Source organism: Perognathus longimembris, chromosome 7, assembly GCF_023159225.1.
Source record: "Perognathus longimembris pacificus isolate PPM17 chromosome 7, ASM2315922v1, whole genome shotgun sequence".
NCBI lineage: Eukaryota > Metazoa > Chordata > Mammalia > Rodentia > Heteromyidae > Perognathus > Perognathus longimembris.
The window spans coordinates 12,460,755-12,483,244 of NC_063167.1; the positions used below are offsets into that span (position 1 = coordinate 12,460,755).

Consider the following 22,490-nt stretch of genomic DNA (forward strand, 5'->3'; position numbering starts at 1 on the left):
TTGTTTGGAATGACTGTTTACGAAATGAGTGGATCACAGTAACAGTAAAGAACTTGTGTGGACTCAGTTCCACAAAATGTGGTCTGAAGGCACTGGTCAGAATATATTTAGATTGGGTAGGTTTCTTTATTTAGGGTGGTTTATTAGTTTGTCAACTGAATTAAGCAAATTTGTAATGATTTTGCTTGCATAATAATGCCCAGTTCTTTAAGGAAAAAAGGAATGTATTAAAAAATAATTTAACATTAAAACATTAAAAAAATTCACAAATTTCATCACATTATCATCAAAGATAAGTAAACACAAAATTTCCAGTTGGGACTAAAAGTAGGGGTAGAATATGAGAATCTAAGGAGGCGCAAGCACCAGAGGCATAAGGAGAGATAAGAGTACAATACTATACTCTCTCCAGTGCTTGGTATCTTTCACATTTAACTTGCAAGCACAATTTTAGGAGAAATGAATTGCAATGCATGTTACTACCAAATACAAAAGCTGGAATGTAGTGGGTTTTTGGTAGCAAAAGTATTCTATATTGTAACAATAATATGCTCTCTTGATATGTAACATGCTTTCACACAAATCTCTCCTAATTAACAAGTATGATTAGTGTTTTTGAACTTTCCCTATGATGCATAAGAGAGTGCCTATTGATAATACAACTACTGTATATACAAACTATTAACAATTTACATGTTTTTCAACCTTTTATGGTTCTAGTCTTAGAGGTTTGCTAAGAGTACTATTTTATTCCATGCTGTTCGCACAGAAAAAGTATAATGACAAAAACAAATTTTATTATTAAATATTGACGTATAATATTCAAAGACGATGAGGTTAACATTGAAGGAATCATTTAAATGCACAACTGCAGTATTTGCTGGACATGAAGGTAAGTGGGAATTGTATTCAGCAATGGAATTCTTGCTCTGAGATATAAACATTCAGATGAATGTGCCAGATTCTTAAGAGAACAGTACCCTAGCTCATTATTACATCATGAAGAGAGATTCAGAGAGGGTTTCATAATGAAGCAAAACTTTGCCAAAATACAAAGATATAATAGGTACTTTTATCACTTTTACTGTGTTTTGTGTTATTTACTTTTTTGTTTATGAGATAAGGTCTTGTTATATAGACCATTCTGGGCTCAAATTCGCTTTGTATTTCAGGCTCCCCTTGAACTCGTTTTGTTTTGTTTTTGTTGCCAGTCCTGCGGCGTGGACTCAGGGCCTGAGCACTGTCCCTGGCTTCTTTTTGCTCAAGGCTAGCACTCTACCACTTGAGCCACAGCACCACTTCCAGCTTTTTTCTATATATGTGGTACTGAGGAATAGAACACAGGGATTCATGTATACGAGTCGAGCACTTTACCATTAGGCCACATTCCCAGCCCCTCCCCTTGAACTCTTGATCCTCTTTGCCTTTGCCTTCCAAATGCTAGCATTAGGCATTTACAACTATGCCCAGCATTCTTTTGCTTCGCCTTTTAGTTTTATCTCTGTTTCATTTGGTGTTTGCACATTAGCTTCAGATTGTCTAGAATTCTGCTGGCAAGCTGCCAATTTTCAGAATTAGGAAAAGTGTATTACAAATAAGGATTAAATGAGATTTGTAAATGATTTGCAAAACCAAATGGACTGTGAAGATTCTCCCTTCCTACTTTTTGTTGTGCCAGTCCTGGGGCTCAAACTTAAGGGCCTGAGCACTCTCCCTGAGCTTCTTTTTGCTTCTTTTTGCTCAAGGCTAGCACTCTATCACTTCTTGCCTTTTCTGTTTATGTAGTACTGAAGAATCAAATACAGGGCTTCATGCATGCTAGGCAAGCACTCTACCTCTAAGCCACACTCCCAGCCCAACCAATAGATTATTAAGAGACAGGAAAGTAGAATATATTAAAACTATTCAAGGGCAATTTCTGGTAAGGTCTTCTGTAATTTCTTTTAGGCCTTGTATATAGAAACCCATTCACTGTTTTTAGAGTGAGATTTAAACTAGTAACTGAATCTTTCTCAGATATAAGTATAGATCATATAAAATTCCACAAGTGACTAAGGCTTCTTAAATATCTTTATCATTTCTTTTTATCTTAAGCATCCCACCTACGAATTAATTTAGGTTTTCTTATTAAGAAAACCCTTATAGAACTTGTCCCTGTGGCTAATGTCTCTAAACTTAGCTATTTCAGAGGCAGAAATTGGGAGGTCAAAGTTCAAGGCCAACCCAGGCATAAACTAAAGATCCTGAGACACCATCTCAATCAATGCTACAGAAGAAGCACAATGGCTGGGCACAGGGATGTACACTTTGCACCTCAGTAACATGAGAAACACAAAATAGAAGGACTGCAGTCCAGGTCAGCTCAAGCATAAAGCAAGACCCTATCTAAAAAAATAACCAACACAAAAAAGGTTGTGAGGATGGCTCATTGGTACAGTGCCCGGATAGCAAGTGTGAGACCCCAAGTTCAAATCTTTGTACTACTAGGGAAAAAAAGGAAAAACCCAAACAAATTTAAAAAGACTAGTATCAGGGCTGGGGATATAGCCTAGTGGCAAGAGTGCTTGCCTCATATACATGAGGCCATGGGTTCAATTCCCCAGCACCACATATACAGAAAACGGCCAGAAGTGGCGCTGTGGCTCAAGTGGCAGAGTGCTAGCCTTGAGCAAAAAGAAGCCAGGGACAGTGCTCAGGCCCTGAGTCCAAGGCCCAGGACTGGCCAAAAAAAAAGACTAGTATCAAGACAGATATGTAAACTGCAATGGTCAACACAAACATTTTACAAAATATGTAATATGGCTACTATTTTATACGAGCAAGAAGTACTTAGGAGACTCAAGGTAGAGGTGTTACAGTTAGGTTTTAATGTCATGCTCACCTTAGTAATTTTGAGGAATTTGGAGGGGTCCAGTACCCGACTGTTCTTGGCCCCTTGCACAGTGTTCCACCCACCTTCATCCACTCTCTGAACACCTGCAAGAACAGAGTAAGCTGTCTATCACATATTTCAAGTCTGTACGACACTGAATGAATGATATTTTCATTTCAATATATACAAGGAAAAAAACAAAAGAAGCTGCTAACGCATTGTTGGCAATCTCTTTATTACCCACACCATGAAAACATCAAGCAGAAGAATTCTGCCTATTACTGGATCTCTAGGAAACATTACTGACCTATCAAATGATACGAACAAATAATTTAGTCTTGTTTTAGCCTTTGTTTTTCCTCTTACTTTCTATTCTTATTACTAGAAAGTCTGACCTCTTTACACATAGTATTTTAGCAACAGCCACATTGGTGAGTTCAGGTTATCCCTTTGACTCATTATACAACAAGTAGCTATTAGACTATAGCTGAGGTATAATCCAGTAGAGTGCTTGCTTGCCTAGCAAGCACAACATTCTGGAGTGCCATCCCTAGCAACTTTTTCCTCTATCTAAAAAAGTGAATGGCTGAATCTTAGTGGGATTATGACATTATTTTTTTTTTTTTAGTGCTGGTGCTAGGACTTGAACTCAGGGCCTGGGTGCTATCTCTTAGTACTTTACTTAGCTCAAGTGCTTTTCCACTTGAGTCACAGCTCCACTTCCAGTTTTTTGGTAAGAGTTTCAAGGATATTTCCTGCCCAGGCTGGTAAACCATGAACCTCAGATCTCAGCCTCCTGAATAGCAAGGATTACAGTCAGCACGAGATGAGCCACCAGTGTCCGCTGGTATGGGGGTTTTAACTTAGGGTCTTGTACTTGCTTAGCTATCTAGGATTGTGCTCTAACATATGAGCCATACCTCTAGCCTTGCTTTTTGTTGGCTATTTTGGACAGAGTATCATGTACTTTTCTGCCAAGATTGACTTCAAATCTTGATTAGCTCCAAAGCAGGAAGGAATATGAGTGAGTGCCACTGGTACCAAGCATCAAAGGATCTTAATTCTCACATTTTCCATTCTGTCTGAAAACTTACATATTTTATTCCAATCAGTCTTGCTTATTCCCTTTTATTGTGTATGTTCATTTGAATTTCATGACTGAAAATTTTCTTTTGAAAATCAACCATACTCTAAGGCTCAGATTCAAGTGCTCTTTCAAATAGATTTCATCTAGCTTTGTAATTTTATTTTACTCTGGATTTTGAGATCATTTTTTCCCTCTAAATTTTAATAACCTGAATGGACAATGCATTGATGATATAACTGATGATAGCTTCAATTTGCAAGACAAATGTTCTCTGGGTTCATTTAACATGCTTGGTAGACTGTGACCCTTTAGAGGAAGAACTGTGTATTCTATTTCTTATAAAGATGTTCAAAATAGTCTTGTAGGGCTGGGGATATAGCCTAGTGGCAAGAGTGCCTGCCTCGGATACACGAGGCCCTAGGTTCGATTCCCCAGCACCACATATACAGAAAACGGCCAGAAGCGGCGCTGTGGCTCAAGTGGCAGAGTGCTAGCCTTGAGCGGGAAGAAGCCAGGGACAGTGCTCAAGCCCTGAGTCCAAGGCCCAGGACTGGCCAAAAAAAAAAAAAAGATAGTCTTGTAGACTAATGTCTTTGAAGAAGTAAAAAATACTGATTTAAAGTTGGGCACTGGTTGCTCACACCTGCAATGCTAGCTACTCAGGAGCCTGAGATCTGAGGATCATTGTTCAAAGGCAGCCAAGGCAGGAAAGTCTATGAGACTCTTTTCTCAAGTGGTAGAGTGTTAGCCTTGAGCAGAAGAAGCTTAAAGTTCCCAGGCCTTGAGTTGAAAGCCCAGGACCAGCCAAAACATTTTTTTGTTAAATTTAATTTTTGTACTCTCAATGACATGTGAACCAGAATCACGTAACCACCAGCATTCTATTCTTGGAGTTATTTGTGGTCTCATTTCACATTTGAATAGGATTTCTTACATATATATCCCTCAAACTCCCAGCATCCCCAGAGCCCATCATCTCCTGTCCTCACCTGGTCTTCTCTTCTCTTTGGTCATAAGCTGTTGGACCTTCCTTTGCTCCTCTTGCTCTTCTATTTTGGCTTCTTTGTGAATCTGTTCAATAGTTTTGGGTCCCTGATCTGCTCTTCGAGATACCCAATTACACTAAAAACATGGAAAATTAGGCTGTCAGTCAGAAAACTGAAAATAAAATTGATACTCGTCACTGCTACAAAAACAAAAAATACCTACAAAATCTGTAATAATACAATTTCTCCTCTGTCTTATAGGTAATAGTTTTTGGACTTATGCTAAAGAAATAAAGTCTCCTAAATCAAGCCTGGCCATTCTAGCAGCTGGTAGATAAAAGGGTAGAGGAATGTTAGGTCTGCCCAGGAAAAATGGCTCCTTTACTTTGTTTTCTCTCCCTGGAAGTCCCTACCTAGTACCTGTATCCCAGGTAACCAGCGCACCTAGGGGCAGTAAGAAGTATTCCAGGCTCTGAGGTCATTTCCAAATCCACTGAGGCCACACCTCCTCCTCACCCTCCTCTATATAATCTCTCTCCACTATACAGTTCTATCTGTACACTTACATCTGATGCAGCCCAGCTATCTCTCCTAATAAACTCTTTTTTGCCTGAACAGCATGTGGAGGTCTCTTCGACCTCCCTTCCAAAAAAGAGAACTGGCCCAATTGAACTTTATCATTATTTGTGCCAGTCCTGGGGCTAGCATTCAGGGCCTGCTCAAGGCTAGCACTGTCACTTGAGCCACAGAGTCACTTCAGGCTTTTTCTTTCTTGTTTTTTTTTAAAATTTTGCTGGTTGTGGGGTTTGAACTCAGGGCTTGGGCACTATACCTAAGGCTCTTTGTGCTCAAGACTAGCACTGTAGAACCACAATGCCACTTCTGGTTTTTGAGTGGTAAATTGGACATGAGAGTCTCAAGGGGACTTCTGCCTAGGCTGACTTCAAACCATGACCCTCAGATCTCAGCCTCTTAAGTTACTAAGATCACAGGCGTGAGGCACCCAGTACCCCAGTACTTCAGGCTTTTTTTGGTTTATTGTGGATGATAAGAGTCTCCCAGGGCTGGTAATATGGCTTAGTGGTAGAGTGCTTGTCTAGCATGCATGAAGACCTTGGTTCAGAAAAAGCCAGAAGTGGAAGCAATAGCCTTAAGCAAAAGCAGCTCAGGAACAGTACCCAGGCTCTGAATTCAAGACTGAAAAAGAAAAAAATAGTCTCCCAGTCTTTCCTGCCACCGGCTGTCTTAAAACAACGACCCTCAGATCTCAGCCTCCTGTGTAGCTAGGTGTGAGACACCAGTGGCTGGCATTTTATCTTTTTCTATTTGGAGAGAGAAGATGAGGCAAAGAGGAAGGGGAAAATTGCTTGGCCTTGCCTTCATAGGTGTGTCAATTTTGTTTAGCCCTCTAATTAGGACAAAAGTTGTTTCCTAATGCTTTTATCTCTTCTGTAACACTCCTAGCTAAGGTTCCAATTTCCCATATGAGCACAAGTGGCTTCAGGCATAAGGGCAAAAAGGGTTAGAATAGCCTGAAAATTCCAATAGTATTCTCAACTGCAGTGGCCTTGTTATTAAAAAGGACCCTAAGACACCTATGCTTACTAAGGTAAGGAGCCATCCACAATGTTATTTTGCCTGAAACTAAGACAGGAAAGAGGTAGGGCTATATTCACTAGTGTTTGTTTGTTTTTTTCCTTCTTCTTTTGGTTCTGGCCCTAGGGCTTGGACTCAGGGCTTGAGTGTGGTCCAAGAACCTTTTTTACTCAAGGCTAGCACTCTACATGATGAGGTACAGCTCCACTTCCAGCTTTTTGATGGTTCATTGGGGATAAAGTATCTCAAGGACTTTCTTGCTTGTGCTAGCTTTGAACCATGATCTTCAGATCTCAGCCTTCCAAGTAGCTAGAGTTATAGGTATGAGCTATTGGAACTCAGCTATAATTACTTTTGTGGTGGTACATCTTTTGTAGTAGGTTCAAGTAAAACTAAAAAAGAGGTAGAAATGATAACAACTACAGATGGTATGACAAAGGAGGGCAAAGCAGTAGAGCAAGAAACAGAGTAGATAAAAAAGTATCAACATCAATGTGCTGACCTTTATGTACATAATTATCTCCTTGACTATTTATAACAAATCTGGAAGGTTGGCATAATCTTTCCTTTAATCAATTAGAAATGTAAAACTCGGAAATTAAATGTATCTGTTGTGAAGATGAGACTTCCAGATTATTCAGCTTACAGAGACTAAATTTAATTGATCATAATAGGAATTCAGAATGGCCAATTTCAAAACTGCAATGTGATTTGCTATATAGAGTACAGAAAAGAAACAGGCCTTTTTGCACAACTCTCTTAAGTTTTGCCAATTCAAGTTCTGAGCTCCAAAGCAAAAGCCTTAAATTTTTATACATGTAAATAACAGGGTACCTTTACTAAATCCAGTTTCTTAAGAGAGACTATATACTTTCTACTTACCAGCCTGAGGTCAATCACATCTTGAAGCATGAATCGAATCCTGGATGAAGTTTTTCTTTCTTTCACAATTTTCTCCATCTGATTAAAGTACTGGTCCATACGTGGCTACAAGAGATAAAATCACTAGTATTCCTAGATAAAAAATTCAAATGTGATTTTACTATCTAGATACTCAAATGGCTGAGGAATAACAACATATATTCAAAACTAATGGTAGAATTAGTAGTGGTAGAATTTTGCTCATTTATGACCCACCATCTAGCTTAAAAGGACGTTTTCCGGGCTCCATGAAAAATACCACAGTTCTGGGAGTGTCCTTAAGAAAGAGATGACTGTACCTTGTCCTTTATTCTACTGTCTCTGCTAATAATAATGAGAACAATGGTTATTTAAAAAATGCTAAAATATTATGCTGGAAGGACTCAACATTGAACTTGGGTTAGCAGGAAGAAATAAGCCCCTACCTAGTATAACCATCAAAACGTGGGGCTTTCTGTCACAATCAACATAACCTTAAATGACTCAAATACTATGGAATGTTTCTAATATTAGTTCTTTAAGGTATTTCTAATTTTCATAACCTTATTTAGATAATTCCATGTTATTAAATTTAATCATATTAAATTTGGTTAAATTACAGTATTTTGATAATTACTTTTTAACCAGTGTGGACTTTGAATTCAGGGCTTCACAGTCCCTCAGCTTACTTTCTTACAATGGCACTTTACTACTTGAACCATGCCCTCAGTCTAGGTTGTGTTGGTTCTTTTCTTTTCTTTTTTTTTGGGGGGGGGTGGGGCCAGTCCTGGGCCTTGGACTCAGGGCCCGAGCACCGTCCCTGGCTTCTTCCCGCTCAAGGCTAGCACTCTGCCACTTGAGCCACAGCGCCGCTTCTGGCCGTTTTCTGTATATGTGGTGCTGGGGAATCGAACCTAGGGCCTCGTGTATCCGAGGCAGGCACTCTTGCCACTAGGCTATATCCCCAACCCCTGTGTTGGTTATTTTCAAGAGGGGAGTCTTGTGAACATTTTACTGGCTTTAAACCAGAATCCTACAGATCTCAGGTCTCCTGGGTAGCTAGGATGACAGGAATGAATGAGTCATTTGCTCAGCTTTTTAATGATTTTTTTGTCAGTTGTGGGTCCCTGAGCTCTTTTTGTTCAAGGTTAGCACTCTACCACGCAGAGCCACAGTATCACTTCTGGTTTTCTGGTGGCTAACTGGAGATATGAGCCTCATGGACTTTCCTGCCCAGGCTGGCTTTGAACCGTGATCCTCAGATACTCAGTTTCTTGCTTAGCTAGGATTACAGGTACGAGACACTTGGTACCTGGCTAGTGATTTTTAGTATTACAATGAGATAACTGTGTCATCTATTAGATATTCAGTATCTACTGGGGACTAGGCATAGTCCCACACAAAAGGTCTAAGCTGGAGAATTGAGTTCAATGCCAATCTAGGCTAGAGTAAGATCTTGTCTCAAAGTAATAAAGAAATAAAAACAACTGATCTTCTTTACTTCTACATGACCTTCAGGCCTCATCACAGCTCTTCTCCCCTTATTTCTCCTATCAATTTGTAATATGAATGACCTGTAAGATGGTTATAAGAGGAAATGAAGATAATGGACAATTTGAACAATTAACAAACTGACATTAATTTGGGGCCCACCTTACCTCTGACTGTAATGCAAATATAGCAATGATCACTCTCAGGAAAAAAAGCAGCAGCAGCAAGATGTCTATAAATGGTATGGACCATTAGGACAAAACAGAAGACTTTACAGTAAAAGGATTTTTACCTTTGCTTTCTCAAAGTCCAGATCTTTGCCAATGGTGGTGAGCAAGCGACATAGGCACTCTAGCGACTCTTCATCGTGGTTCTTTAGCAGCTTCACCACACAGTCATGCATGATTGCTTCAGTCAGCATTTTGAGTTTAAAGAGTTCTCCAATAAACTTGATGTTCCCAATGGATCTCCGCCGGGCTTTGTCCTTGGCTTCTTCCAGTTCATCGTGAAGCCTTGTCTTCTCTTCGGGCTGTTAAACAGAAAATAATAGCTGTACTGACTGTCAGACATAAGGCGTTTTATGGGCCTTACTATTTCTAGGGCTCAGATGCCCATGAAGAACCTACCAAAGCAACTATGGCCCTCACCTCCTCAGAAAACAAAACTGCCCATCCCCTAAACCCCACCCCCAGATGATGTCTGCATCTACATCAGAATTATGGGACCTACCATCTTTACCAAGTCCAGGATTACAATGAATACCCTCCTTGGAGGGTGAAATTGTTCTAACATAAGGCCCTAAAAGGGCCAAAAATTCTCTTTAGTATAAACATGGTGCCTTTTCATAGGGAAAGAGAAAAACCTACAGGTCCTTTTCAGGATAGAAGGAAGATGCTGTCTGTAGCAGGCTTTAGGAAATTCTACTTGACAATATTGGAAGCACACATAGTGCCTTGCATGAAATAGTACTTACAGCACTGGCAGCCTCAAGTTCTTTCTGCTTCTTCTCAAAGACATCATCATCTGCTTTATCTTTTTCAAATTCCTTCTGGCAGCGGTTTAGTAGCAGCTTCCGGAAATTCACTGTGTTACCAGGCTTGTCTGCCATGGGTACTTTTAGCTACATCCAAATAGGAACATACAAAAAGCAACAAGATTAGGTAAAGGTATTCAAGATATTCTTTGTTTTTTTTAATGTGCAAATGATGCTGAGCCAACCACAGGTATATAACTTAGCTACAATAGCAAGATGGACACTACTCCCCTGTGCAAATACTGTACCTTTTATACAGCCACATTTTCAGCCAACTTTGAAATCTATATCATGTTATTTCTTGTCAATGCAGCTATTACTCTGAACTTACCCAGACTTTTTAAAAAAAAATATAATACCTCTGTAGGGTTATTATTCTTTTAGAGGTACTCAGCTTTGAATTCAGGGTTTTGTGTTTATTAGGCAACTTCTCTCACTTGAACCACAACCTCAGCCCTTTTTGTTTTCCAGATAGGTCATGCACAGAACACATTCCTCCTATGCATGCCTCCCGCTACAATTATAGATAGGAACCAGCAAGTCTGGCTTAGTTGATCATCCTGATCCCTGCCTCTTAAGTATCTTGGCTTACAAGCATGAACTACCATACCTGGCCCTATGCTTTTTGGTAATTTTAATTTTGCCAGTACTAGAGCTTGAAATAGAGGTCTCACACTTGTTCAGCTTCCTCACTTGGTTGGTGCTCTACTGCTTAAGCCAGGCTTCCAGCCTGCCTTTTTGCTTTAGAAATAAAAGTCTTGGGGATTAATCTTCCAGCACTGGCTTTGAACTGAGATCTGACTCCTGAGTAGCTAGAACTATAGACGTGAACACCTATAATTTGGTTTAAAAAGACAAATATAAATAACAGAAGACAGGAAGATGGCCACAGAACAACTGTTTTGATAGGAGAGATCTTTTTCTTATGTTTGTTTGTTGTAGGGCTTTAACTCAGGGCCTGGGCACTGTCCCTAAACTCCTTTGCTCAAGGCTAGTGCTCTACTACTTTGAGCCACAGCTCCACTTTTCCTGGTGTTTAATTGAAGATAAGGGTCTCACTGACTTTCTGCCTGGGCAGCTTTGAAGAGGTCCTCAGATGTCAGCCTCCTGAGTAGCTAGGATTATAGGTGTGAGCCACTAGCTCTGGATGAGATCTTTTATTCCAGAATAACCTAGATGGGCTATTTGAGGAGGACTTTTGAGATATCTCTCTCAATGCCAGTACTTATACCTTGATTACCAGTATACAGTAGTATGTGTGCTGGTTCCTTTTTTTTTCTTTCTTTTTTTCCTTTTATCACTTTTGAGATAAGGTCTCACTATGTAGACCTGGCTGGCTTTGAACTCATTATGTAACACAGGATGGCCTTAACCTTGAAATCCTCTTGCCTCAGCTAATCAAGTGCTGAGGTTAACTAGTTAACCTTAATGGTTGTTACCTTTTTGTGGTATTCCAGCTTGACAGATAGGTACTAAACCATTTGTTGATGACCCCTGCCTGCTCTGCTTTAGTTATATTTTGAACAGAAAGCCACTTTTTTTAGGGGTGGTGGTGGAGGGTTGCTTAGCCTGGACTGTAGCTCTCCTATTTATTCTTCCCCACTCCCTGGTGTACTTGCTACACTGTCATGCTCAATTTTTTTTATTGTTTGAGATAGTTTCAATCTTTTGCCCAAGTTGGCTTTGAATCAAGATCCTCCTTCCAGTCTTTGCTTCCTACATAAATGGGATTCCAGGTATGAGCTACATCTGGCTCTATGTTTATTTATATGGAAATAGAATACACTAGTCCTTAAGGCCAGGTGTGGTTTTTCACACCTATAGTCCCATATACTCTGAAGGTGAAGAGCAGAAAAATTACAGTTGAGGGTGGCCTCAAGCTAGGTGTGATATTCATGGTATGAACCTGTGGCCTCAGCTATGGAGGAGGTATAGGTAGGAGGATTGCTATCTGAGGCCAGCCCTGGGCAAAAACTTTAGAACCTATCTGCAAGACAAACTGAAATAGTGAACTATTTGCCTGGGTAGCACAAGCCCTTGAGTTCAAATGGCAGTACTGCCAGAGAAAAATGTTAAACACACACACACACACACACACACACACACACACACACACACACACACACACACATATCCAGAGTCTAGAAATCTGGCCTGACAAATGGATACATTAGATGAGACCCTCACAGACCCTCAATAGATGGGAAGGGCCCATTTGCAGGCAGATGCCCACAAGGTTTCCATCCATATCTATTAAGAATTGCTTTTGGGCTGGGAACATGGCCTAGTGGCAAGAGCGCTTGCCTCCTACACATGAAGCTCTCGGTTCGATTCCCCAGCACCACATATATGGAAAACGGCCAGAAGGGGCGCTGTGGCTCAGCTGGCAGAGTGCTAGCCTTGAGCGGGAAGAAGCCAGGGATGGTGCTCAGGCCCTGAGTCGAAGGCCCAGGACTGGCAAAAAAAAAAAAAAAAGAGAGAGAGAATTGCTTTCTATTAACTACAATAGCTTATATCTTCAAAGTTACTTGTACTCAAGACAGAAATGCTCGAGAGTACATTTAGAATACAAAGAATGCAAACCATAACACTGCTTCTAATATATTCTATATTACAGAGGATAGCCCCCAAGCACCATCCCAAACATATTTTGTAACATTAGTAAAGCAGCTTTTACAATGTTGATAAAGTAGTTTTTCTGGAATTACAAAGTACATCCCATAATTCCTCTATAGGAGAAAATGGAAAAGAAAGAAAAATAACCAGGACATACTCTACTTTTGTTTCAGCAGAACTGAGGATTAAACACAGGCCTTCATGCATAGTAGATGTGTTTTACCATTAAGCTACATCCATAGCCCTAGGATGCATTCACATTTATATTCATAAAAGGTAATGTTTCCATCTAGAATGAACTTGGGCAGCTGCTGATTGATGCAGAAACTTCTTGAGAGCTGAGAGCAATGATGTGTGGTAAAAGCATAAATAGAATCTCCCCCATGCTCTGTGATACCTAAAAGATCTTTTAATAAAACTACTTCTAGATCAATCAAGGGACCAAGGCTTACAGTATAAATTTCTTTTCAGCAGAAACCATTAACTAAGAAAGGAACATCAGCAAATAATTTTCTAGATGACTGTGGAAAGCTGACCATATCCCTATTTAAATTTAGGCCACATAATTACAAGCACTGTGGAGTATGTAATAGGACTACTCTAAGACAGCCTTCATCAAGAGAAATATTAGTATGAAAGTAAAGGTTTCCTAAAGCATCAGCCAAAAGGAGCTTGTCCTCTACAGGACTGAACACACAGGATAATGCACTGACAAAGAAAAAAAAGAGAGAGAGAGAGAGAGAGAAAGAATCAATAGTATACTCAGGAAATGGCTGGTATGTAATAGAGCACTAAAATGACATTAGGTTCTAGAATGAATTAAAGGTCCTAAAAATCTATACTTATATTCAATTTGCTGCTCAAGGAACACTATCAAATCAGCCAAAAGCCCTATCCAGTTTCTGTGTATTTTCACTAGCATCAATTACATAACTGACAAGAAAAACAGGGCCTAGGCTACAATCTTATGGACCTGGTGTGTAGAAAATAGGGATCAAAGTTAAAATAAGCACCCTACATATACTAGTTAGAAAGATACAATAAATACAACCTGTGATGGTTTGGTAACAGGAACAGACAGAAATGAGATAAGCCAAGGAAGAACTTCCTTACTGGAAAGGTGTAAATGCTACAGTGAACACTCAAGGCATTATCTCTTAAATTACCTTTTATACCTTTAGTATAGGGAAGGTTATATTGAAAGAGCTAGGTTAAGGATCAAAACTCTGGTTACTATGTGATATGTACAAAAAGACAATTCTAAATGGATACTATGATATCAGTTTATTTAGTAACATCTAAGACAAGCAAAGGTACCTGTGTCCAACAAGGAAGCAGCTTTGTGTATCCAGTGGACCCACTTTGGTCAGTCACAGCTAAACAAGCCAGAACTGGGGAATGTGGAACAATGAAACTGAAAGAACACTAGAATCTATGTCATAAAGTCAGGATTTGTAGCCCCAGCTCTATGACTAATGAACTCTGTAAATGTAAACAAGTTACCACAAGAGGTCTGCAGATTATAAAATAGCTGCTGAAACATACTTTGGAGAGAGTCAGAATCCTAGCAGTGCCAGATGACTTTTCAGTTTTCTTAGTTTGCCCAAACCTATGTTCATTCATAAATGAGGACAGTAACATCTTAGGACTATTGGATTAAATGAGATAGCAGGTAATAGTAGTGGCTGGTACATAGGACCGATAAATGAGTTTAGGTACATTTAAACACGTAAGAGCAACACAGAGATTCAAGAAAGAATATGAGGAAAGAGAGCTCTCTAAGCATTAAGGAGATAAATCACAAAATATAAGAAAAAAAATACCTGGTATCCCAAAATGGAGTCAAGGGAAATCACTTATGTTTAGGGTATAAAGAATATGTTTGAATTTAAGCTTCTTAGATATAGTTCCAAGGGCAGTATTAAATAGTCTGGAATAGACACATTTAACCCTTGAAGAATTATCACCCAAGGACACAAGTAACATGATCCCAATGTCCTAAAGGATAGCTGACAGGGTTACTGGGAATTTGGAAATGGACCAGTGAGAATGTAACCTCTGAGAACAGTGATTCAGGGTAACTGCAACAGGACCATGACATTAGGAAGTCAACGTATGTTAGCTGCTGAATGCTACTGGACAGGAGATGCACTCAAATTGTTTACTTTGAACACAGGATGAATGCCAATCTGCTTAGGTTGCTATAATAAAATACCATAAACAAGGTGTTCTAAACAGCAGGCATTTATTTTTCATCGCTTTGAAATTCTGGTTCTTATTGAGGACCCTGGATGGAAGCCAGCTGACTTCTGTCTACTACAGAGCAGGCAGAAGTGGCTCTGGTGTATCTTCCTCTTCTTACAAAAGCACTAATCCAGTTACAGGAGCTTCATGTCCCTAAACAACCTCATCTAAACCTACTTAACTTACCAGATGCCCACTTCCTAATACCATCAGACAGGGAATAGGAGTTTCACTTATGACACATATGTGTATACATGCATGTCACACTGGAGCTTGAACTCAGGGTCTGGATGCTGTCCCTGAGTATTTTCACTCATGATTAACACTACCATTTGTGCCACACCTCTATTCTGCTTTTTGGTTTTAATCGGAGATAAGAGTTTCATGGATTTTCCAGCCTGGGCTCACTTCAAACCTCCACCCTCAGATCTCAGCCACCTGAGTAGCTAGTATTATAGGCATGAATCACTGGCACCTGGCAATCTATGTTTTTTGTTGTTGTTGTTGTTGTTTTTGCCAGGTCCTGGGGCTTGGCTTCAGGGCTTGAGCACTGTCCCTGGCTTCTTTTTGCTCAAGGCTAGCATTCTGCCACTTGAGCCACAGCGCCACTTCTGGCTGTTTTTCTGTATATGTGGTGCTAGGGAAGTGAACCCAGGGCTTCATATATAGGAGGCAAGCACTCTTGCCACTAGGCCATATTCCCAGCCGCACAATCTATGACTTCTAAGGGGCGCAAATGTTTAGTTTACAATAGCATCTGCCTTGTACATGCTTGGTAATGTGTTCTCAAATATATAGCAAGAATGAATTTAAGAAAGAATTAATGAATGGTAATGTGGAAAGTGAGAAAAGGATCTATTTAGGTACCTATATCATTCACTAAAGAGTTAACAAAAGAATGAGGGAGGAAGTAACAAACAGCACAAGAAATGTACCCAAGGCCTAACGTATGAAACTGTAATCTCTCTGTACATCACTTTGACAGTAAATAAGAAAAAAAAAAAGTTAACAGAAACCAAGATGTCAAGGTATCTTATATATGGGTCACTTTTGTTTTAGTAAGGCTTACTAAAAAACACCTGCATTTAAATTTCATAGTGACAGTGCAATGTTGCCCGAAGTAGCACTAATTAGACCTCTCCACACACAGCCCAATAGTAACTTTTTTTTGGTGTGGGTATTTGAACTCTGTTCCTTGTGTTTGCCATACAGGTGCTCTCGTTGCTGGGCCACTCCTTCAACCCTGATTTACAATGATCATTTTTTGGATGGGGTCTCCCTGCCAATTCTTTGTTGGGAAGGGATCTTGTAAAAATTTTCTGTTTTGGACTGGTCTTAAGCCTCAATCCCAACCATCTTAGCCTCCCAAGTAGCTAGCATTCAGGTGTGAGCCACTGGTGCTCAGCAGTCAGCAATCTTGGATTGATGAACTCTTTAGACATAGACTTAGTTTGAATAATTGATAGTAGCTGAGTAGTTGGATATGAATATTGTTAGTCATTAGTATCACAATTTCCGTCAAGTCATACGACTTACACTGCTGACATATTTGTTAGTGTTGAGGGTGGCTACTTTTTATACCTTAGAGGAACAAATTTCTAGAGAACCATCAAGATATGTCAGCTGTGCCTTGGCCTTGCATAGTGTACTCAGTATTCAGCCTTATCTCAGAATACACAGCTTGCTGGTGGTAACCCATGGCCAGCTATTCATTTTGGCTCTGAAACATTTCTGAGTCTGAGGCGAAGTATATGGAACAACTATTAGAATGAAAGAAAATGGCTATACTGTGCTAACTCCAAAACTGGTTTCTACAGGATGGTTTGCAATCAACTGTGAATAGCAATAAAGCAAATTCTTCAAATGTTTCTTGAGTCCATGATGGCTATGGTCAATCAATAATTATACATAGCATACACGAATACAAGTATGAAAATGCATCTCTATAGGATACACTCAAGGAGGTAGGAAATGAGGAAGTTCCCACACAACTCAAAAAGGGTGATGGTCAGTTATGGTCAACCTTTTCTTCCACACATCAGCAAGCTGCACATTCTGTTTACCTCTTTCTCCTCTAGCTGACTCCAGCCACAGCTATTTCTCAAGGCTGACTTTAAACCCAGGCTTTCTTTCCTTTTCTTTCTTTCTTTCTTTTTTTTTTTTTTCTTTTGTCCGTTGTGGAGCTTGAACTCAAGGCCTGGATGCTGTCCCTAAGCAATTTTTGCTTAAGGCTAGTGCTCTACTAGTTTTAGCCACAGCTCCACTTTCAGTTTTTAAGTGCTTAATTGGAGATAACAGTCTCAAGGAGACTTTGCTACCGAGATGGCTTCGAACCGTGATCTTCAGATCTCAGCCTTCTGAGTAACTAGAATTACAGTTGTGAGCCACCAGTGCCCAGATCCAGGTTTTATTTCTAAGGTTTCAGTCTCATTTGCTCTCTTAAGTCTCTTCTCAGTCTCAGTCCTGTCATTCTTTTCATGGTTTTCTTTTAAGCACTTAAAAGTAAAAAGGACTACAAGTTCTGGATCTGGCATAATAAGATACAAAGTGGCCAAAAAAATTCTAACTACATGCCATTTATTTACATGTCAGGAATGCATAATATAACAAAAAAATGTAGGAATGTAAAAAGAAAATATCACAAACTACAGAAAAAACCTTTTCAAGTTAGTTATTTTTTCATTCAGGCGTTTTACCCATTCACTTACAACAGTCAGAGTCTATTATGTACCAGGAGAGTATTCTATGCATGAGGAATGAGAAGCTTATATTCTACAGAGGATTTTCATTTCAATTATGATTAAAACAAAAGTACAGAAATTTAAAGTTCCAAAATTGCAAATACAAATTGTCCTTACAAAATGTCCTTTAGCCATAGGACATTTCTCTTGATTATTTCTGTTCATCTGTCATTCATTTCAGATGTTCTAAATTCTAGTGAAATGCTTGCTGTTTGTAAAGAGGGTCTTGCAGGCCTCTTTAAATATAACTAGTTAAATTAGAAGCAGCAGCAATGTACTCCAGAGGCATGATTTACAGCCTTTTATGAAGCCTGTAACTTAATATAGCTTACTAAATGGAGCGTGGTGGAGAGAGGCAGCTGTGTGTAGGTGTATGCATGTCCATATACATGTATATATGCAACATTTATAAAGCAGCTTCCAAGAGCCAATTCTACTGCATCAATTTCATCTGTAAGGTCAAAATAGTAAGTAGTCATAAAAATTATTTTATTCTGTAATAAAATAGAATCTATCTATCTCTATCTGATGCCTTGGCAACTAAGGAAGATTTATTTATTTGGTATCAGTCTTGGGGATTGAACTCAGGGCCTGGGTACCATCCCCGAACTTTTTTTGCTTAAGGCTAGTGCTCTACCTCTGAGCCACAGTACCACTTCCTTAAAATAAATTTTTAAAAATAAAACTAGATGGGCATCCGGTGGCTCATGCCTATAATCCTAGTTCAATATATATACTGAACTCAGGGCCTTACACTTCTCTTTCTGGATCATGGTTGTCATTCTACCACTTATTTTAGCCATGCCTCTGATCCAGCATTTTTTTGTTTAACTGGAGATGGAATCTCTCAGACTTTTCTGGTATCAAACCTCAATTCAGATGCATCCTCTTAAGTAGTTAAGATTATAAGTGTGAACCACTGGTGCCTGGCACAAAATAAGTTTCAAATGGAGGTATGTATGGACTGGGGGATACAGTTTAATGAGTGCTTGTTTAGCATGCAGCTGGCCCTGGACTTTATCCAGTTGAGTGTGGCAGTATGTGCTTGTCATCTCAGTTATGCCAAGTGGTTGCATTCATCTTTGCAATCAGTTAAAATGGTTGCATTTTGCTAAGTCTAGTGGAGGTAAATTGTGCTTATCTTTCTCCTAATAATAAACAACAAATACTAATATTAAGTTTATCAATGGACTTTCAGTTAAGAACTGTGCACGTTTTGGACTGGAAGTAGGGTTCAAGTAGTAGAGCATCAGGCCATGAGCCAGAAAGTCAAGTGAGAGAATGGGACCCTGAGGTCAAGCCCAGGGACTGGCACAAGAGTTGGCAATTTATTAGCCTGTTTTTTTTCTCATCAATTTCCTCTTTCACTAGAGATTCTATTATTTTGTTAATTAGATGGATTCTAAACAGATTCATCCAAACTGATTTTATGTTTTACACAAACATAAATTTTATTGCAAAAAGTTAACATTTGAAGTAAGTATTTTTCTTACGGATCACTCATTTTGCATCTTTCAGAAACAAAAATATCTCTGCTACATCAAACTTTGCCTTTTCATAGTTAGGCTTTCCCTGCACACCCAGACATCTACACTTTGTTTATGGCTTCTGTTAGCAAGCTATGGCTCTGAGCTTGCGGGGGAACACCATCCTTAAGGAAGAGTGACAAGTACTGTCTAGGGGGCAGGGTGTGACTGCTTTGCTGATCTACACCAGGCTATACACTAATGATTCCTACATATTTCTGCTCATATCTTTCAGTGGTATGCTAAAGTCTGATCATGAAAGCTGTTAAACAGATACTTGGAGAGTCAGATGCCTAGCTGTCAAGAGGCTAAAAATCACACCCAAATAGAATATTTACATTATTAATTTTGTCAGTTACAATGGAAAAATTTTCTTCCCTAAGTAATAAATATATGTTTTAATTCTAAGATGAAAAATAAAACCAAGTATGGGAATACATATCTGTACTTCCTAACACTCAAGAGACAGAGAGGCAGAAGAGGATCACAAGGCCTACATTTTGAGTTGCCAGCCACCCTTAGCTCTATAATAAAATTGCTTAAAAAGCGGGGGCGGGGGGGGGGGGCGCGGAGAAGGTGTGGTGTAGTTGGTAGAACACTAGTCAATGAGTGAAAGTGTCAGGTACTGAGGTTGAGTCCCAGTCTCGGACCTAAATAAAAAGAAACAAAAACAAATTTTTCTTTAAGTTAAAAAGATACCATTTTTAATATATAAATTTAGAGAATGTATTTTGAATAAATAAAAACTCCAAAATCTGATTCAGGTCCATATATTTCTTCTTATTCTTCTTTTGAGCCGTTGTCCAGATGTTGCTCAGAATAGCCTTGAACTCACAATCCTATGCCTCAACCTCCTGAGCAGGTAGAATTATAGGCATCTAGCTGTTTTTATGAAAAAGAGAGCATTATGGAACATTACAGTAGATGGTATCGTCTGTAATCATTCACTCTGGTTGTCTTACAGGGAAGGAGGCATTAATCAGTTGGGGCTAGAAACAGCATTATTGTTTTCTGTGTAAATCTTTCTATTGTTTGACTTGTTTGAGTAAGTTGTTCTTTTGTAATTTAAAATAATCCAATAAAAATTTAAGTCTCTTAAGTCACTGGCATATAATAAAACCTCTTCCAGTTCACATCTAATTTGAATATTTGTCTTTTTAATGTCAGTCACCATTCTACTATAAACTTAAATCTTTAATGCCTGTAGTATAAAACCCCAAATTGGGAAAGAGCACTGAAGTATGACTGTCATAGATACCACAATGAAAGTAAGGGTCATAAGAGAGTGAGTGTCTTTTCCAGATATCTATGGTATACAAGAAGGTAAAATAACAATTGACTAAATTAAATAATCCTATATTTGAATTCTAACACACTGCCACTTACTCTGAGCAAGGTATTTTTCCTTTCTAAGATTCAGTTTCTGATTCAATAAACAGCTAATAATACTGAACTTTACATATGCTACTACCATATGTACCTGCTCATATGGCAAGGTAAGAGACACTGAGCAAATGGATTGTTATTATAACAATCTTACAGCCAGCATTTCAAGACCTTAGTAATCTGTACCTAATGATCAATCACCAATATAGTTTCAATTTATTCATGGCTTGCTACAGGGCCAAATAGCCAGGAACTCAACAAAGTCAATTAATTCTACTGTTACAATTCATGTATGAATTTTATTTTGCTGACTAAAAGCTGAGGCTTAAAAGATTAACAAATATTTTAATTTATTATATGTTCAGCTATTTTGGTGCTACAACTGTTCTAAGATTATAAACTTAAATTTTCTGGGGGAATGGTACTGGAGTTTGAAATCATGGCCTTCTGTTTATAGGCACTCTATTCACTTGAACCACAACCACAGCCCTTTTTGCTTTAGGTTTTTTCAAATAGGGTCACTTTTGCCTGGGTTAGCATGGATAGTGATTCTCTTATTTATGCTTACTGTGTAGCTGAGATGACAGACATGCACCATCATAGCCAGTTTTTTATATTGGTTGGGATAGGGTAGTTATGCAAGACTTTTGAGGACTTGTTTTGCTCAGGCTGGACTTGAAACCATGATCTTACAAATCAGCTCTCAAATAGCTAGGATTACAAGTTTGAGCTACAGCGTCAGCTTAAATGTTAAACTTTGAACCCAGAACTATAAGAGTCCAAAGCCAGTGAATAACCCTTACCACTTCAGACTCCAACCTGTTTATAATACATTCTTTTCCACTATACTTCTCAGCCAATTCACATTCTGCTTGTTTCAATACAACTGTCATTCTCGCAAAGATAGTGATATATATTTAGTCTAGTCCATCCAATTCGACAGCAACAACCTGCTACATCCCATCTAAGTGATTGCCACTCCCCCTCCCAGAATTGCCTCTTTCCTCTCCTTCCCAATATAGATTTTAATAGTTTATTATAAAACAGAACATTTTCCTTTGCTAAGTCCCAACAGACTTACCTACCTTCAACACAAATACTTAAAAATGTTAATAGAGGGGCTGGGGACATAGCCTAGTGGCAAGAGTGCCTGCCTCGGATACACGAGGCCCTAGGTTCGATTCCCCAGCACCACATATACAGAAAAAACGGCCAGAAGCGGCGCTGTGGCTCAAGTGGCAGAGTGCTAGCCTTGAGCGGGAAGAAGCCAGGGACAGTGCTCAGGCCCTGAGTCCAAGGCCCAGGACTGGCCAAAAAAAAAAAAATGTTAATAGAGGGCTGGGAATATGGCTTAGTGGTAGAGTGCTTGCTTAGCATGCACACAGCCCTGGGTTTGATTCCTCAATACCATATAAACAGAAAAGCTGGAAGTGGTGCCTGTGGGTCAAGTGGCAGAATTGCCAGCCTTGAGCAAAAAAGAAGCTCAGGGACAGTGCTGAGGCCCTGAGTTCAGGCCCTAGGACTGGCAAAAAAAAAAAAAAGTAGAGCCTGCAATTCTAGCTACTCAGGAGACTTGAGATCTGAGGACTGTGGTTTGAAGCCAGCCAAAGCAAAAAAGCCTATGAGATTCTTATCTCCAATAAAGTGAACACAAGTAACCCCCCCCCAACCTCGCTTCCAACCTGGAGTTGTGGCTCAAATGGTAGAGCTCTAATCCTGGGGGGCGGGGGCGGGGGCGGAGAAAAGCTCAAATACAGCACCTATGCCTTGAGTTCAAGCCCCAGGACTGGCATACATACACAAAAAAATATTGCTAGAATAACAGAAGTTTGCATTTGCATAGCATCTTTCAAAGAAGCAAGGCTTGATGATAATGAATCATAATAAAACCCCCAAATGTTAAAAGACATACATCTCTGGCACAGGTACCTTGGAAACAGTAACAGGAAAACATGTGGCATGTGGTGGTATTATGACTGCAGAATACAGGAGGCGAATGAATACTAAGCAGA

At 39.3% G+C, this 22,490-nt stretch overlaps 1 protein-coding gene across 12 annotated transcripts in view; it reads right to left on the reverse strand.

Moving 5' to 3' along the window:
* Positions 1 to 22,490, reverse strand: part of Eif4g3 (eukaryotic translation initiation factor 4 gamma 3) — a 212,997-nt gene that overhangs the window by 41,315 nt on the left and 149,192 nt on the right. For all 12 annotated transcript variants that reach the window (XM_048350401.1, XM_048350398.1, XM_048350400.1 and 9 more), the window contains 5 exons: positions 9,906 to 10,052; positions 9,225 to 9,461; positions 7,424 to 7,528; positions 4,949 to 5,081; positions 2,882 to 2,976 (listed from right to left, as the gene is read on the reverse strand). In XM_048350401.1, coding sequence (XP_048206358.1) covers positions 2,882 to 2,976; positions 4,949 to 5,081; positions 7,424 to 7,528; positions 9,225 to 9,461; positions 9,906 to 10,052 — 717 coding nt within the window. The remainder of the gene's footprint in view (positions 1 to 2,881; positions 2,977 to 4,948; positions 5,082 to 7,423; positions 7,529 to 9,224; positions 9,462 to 9,905; positions 10,053 to 22,490) is intronic.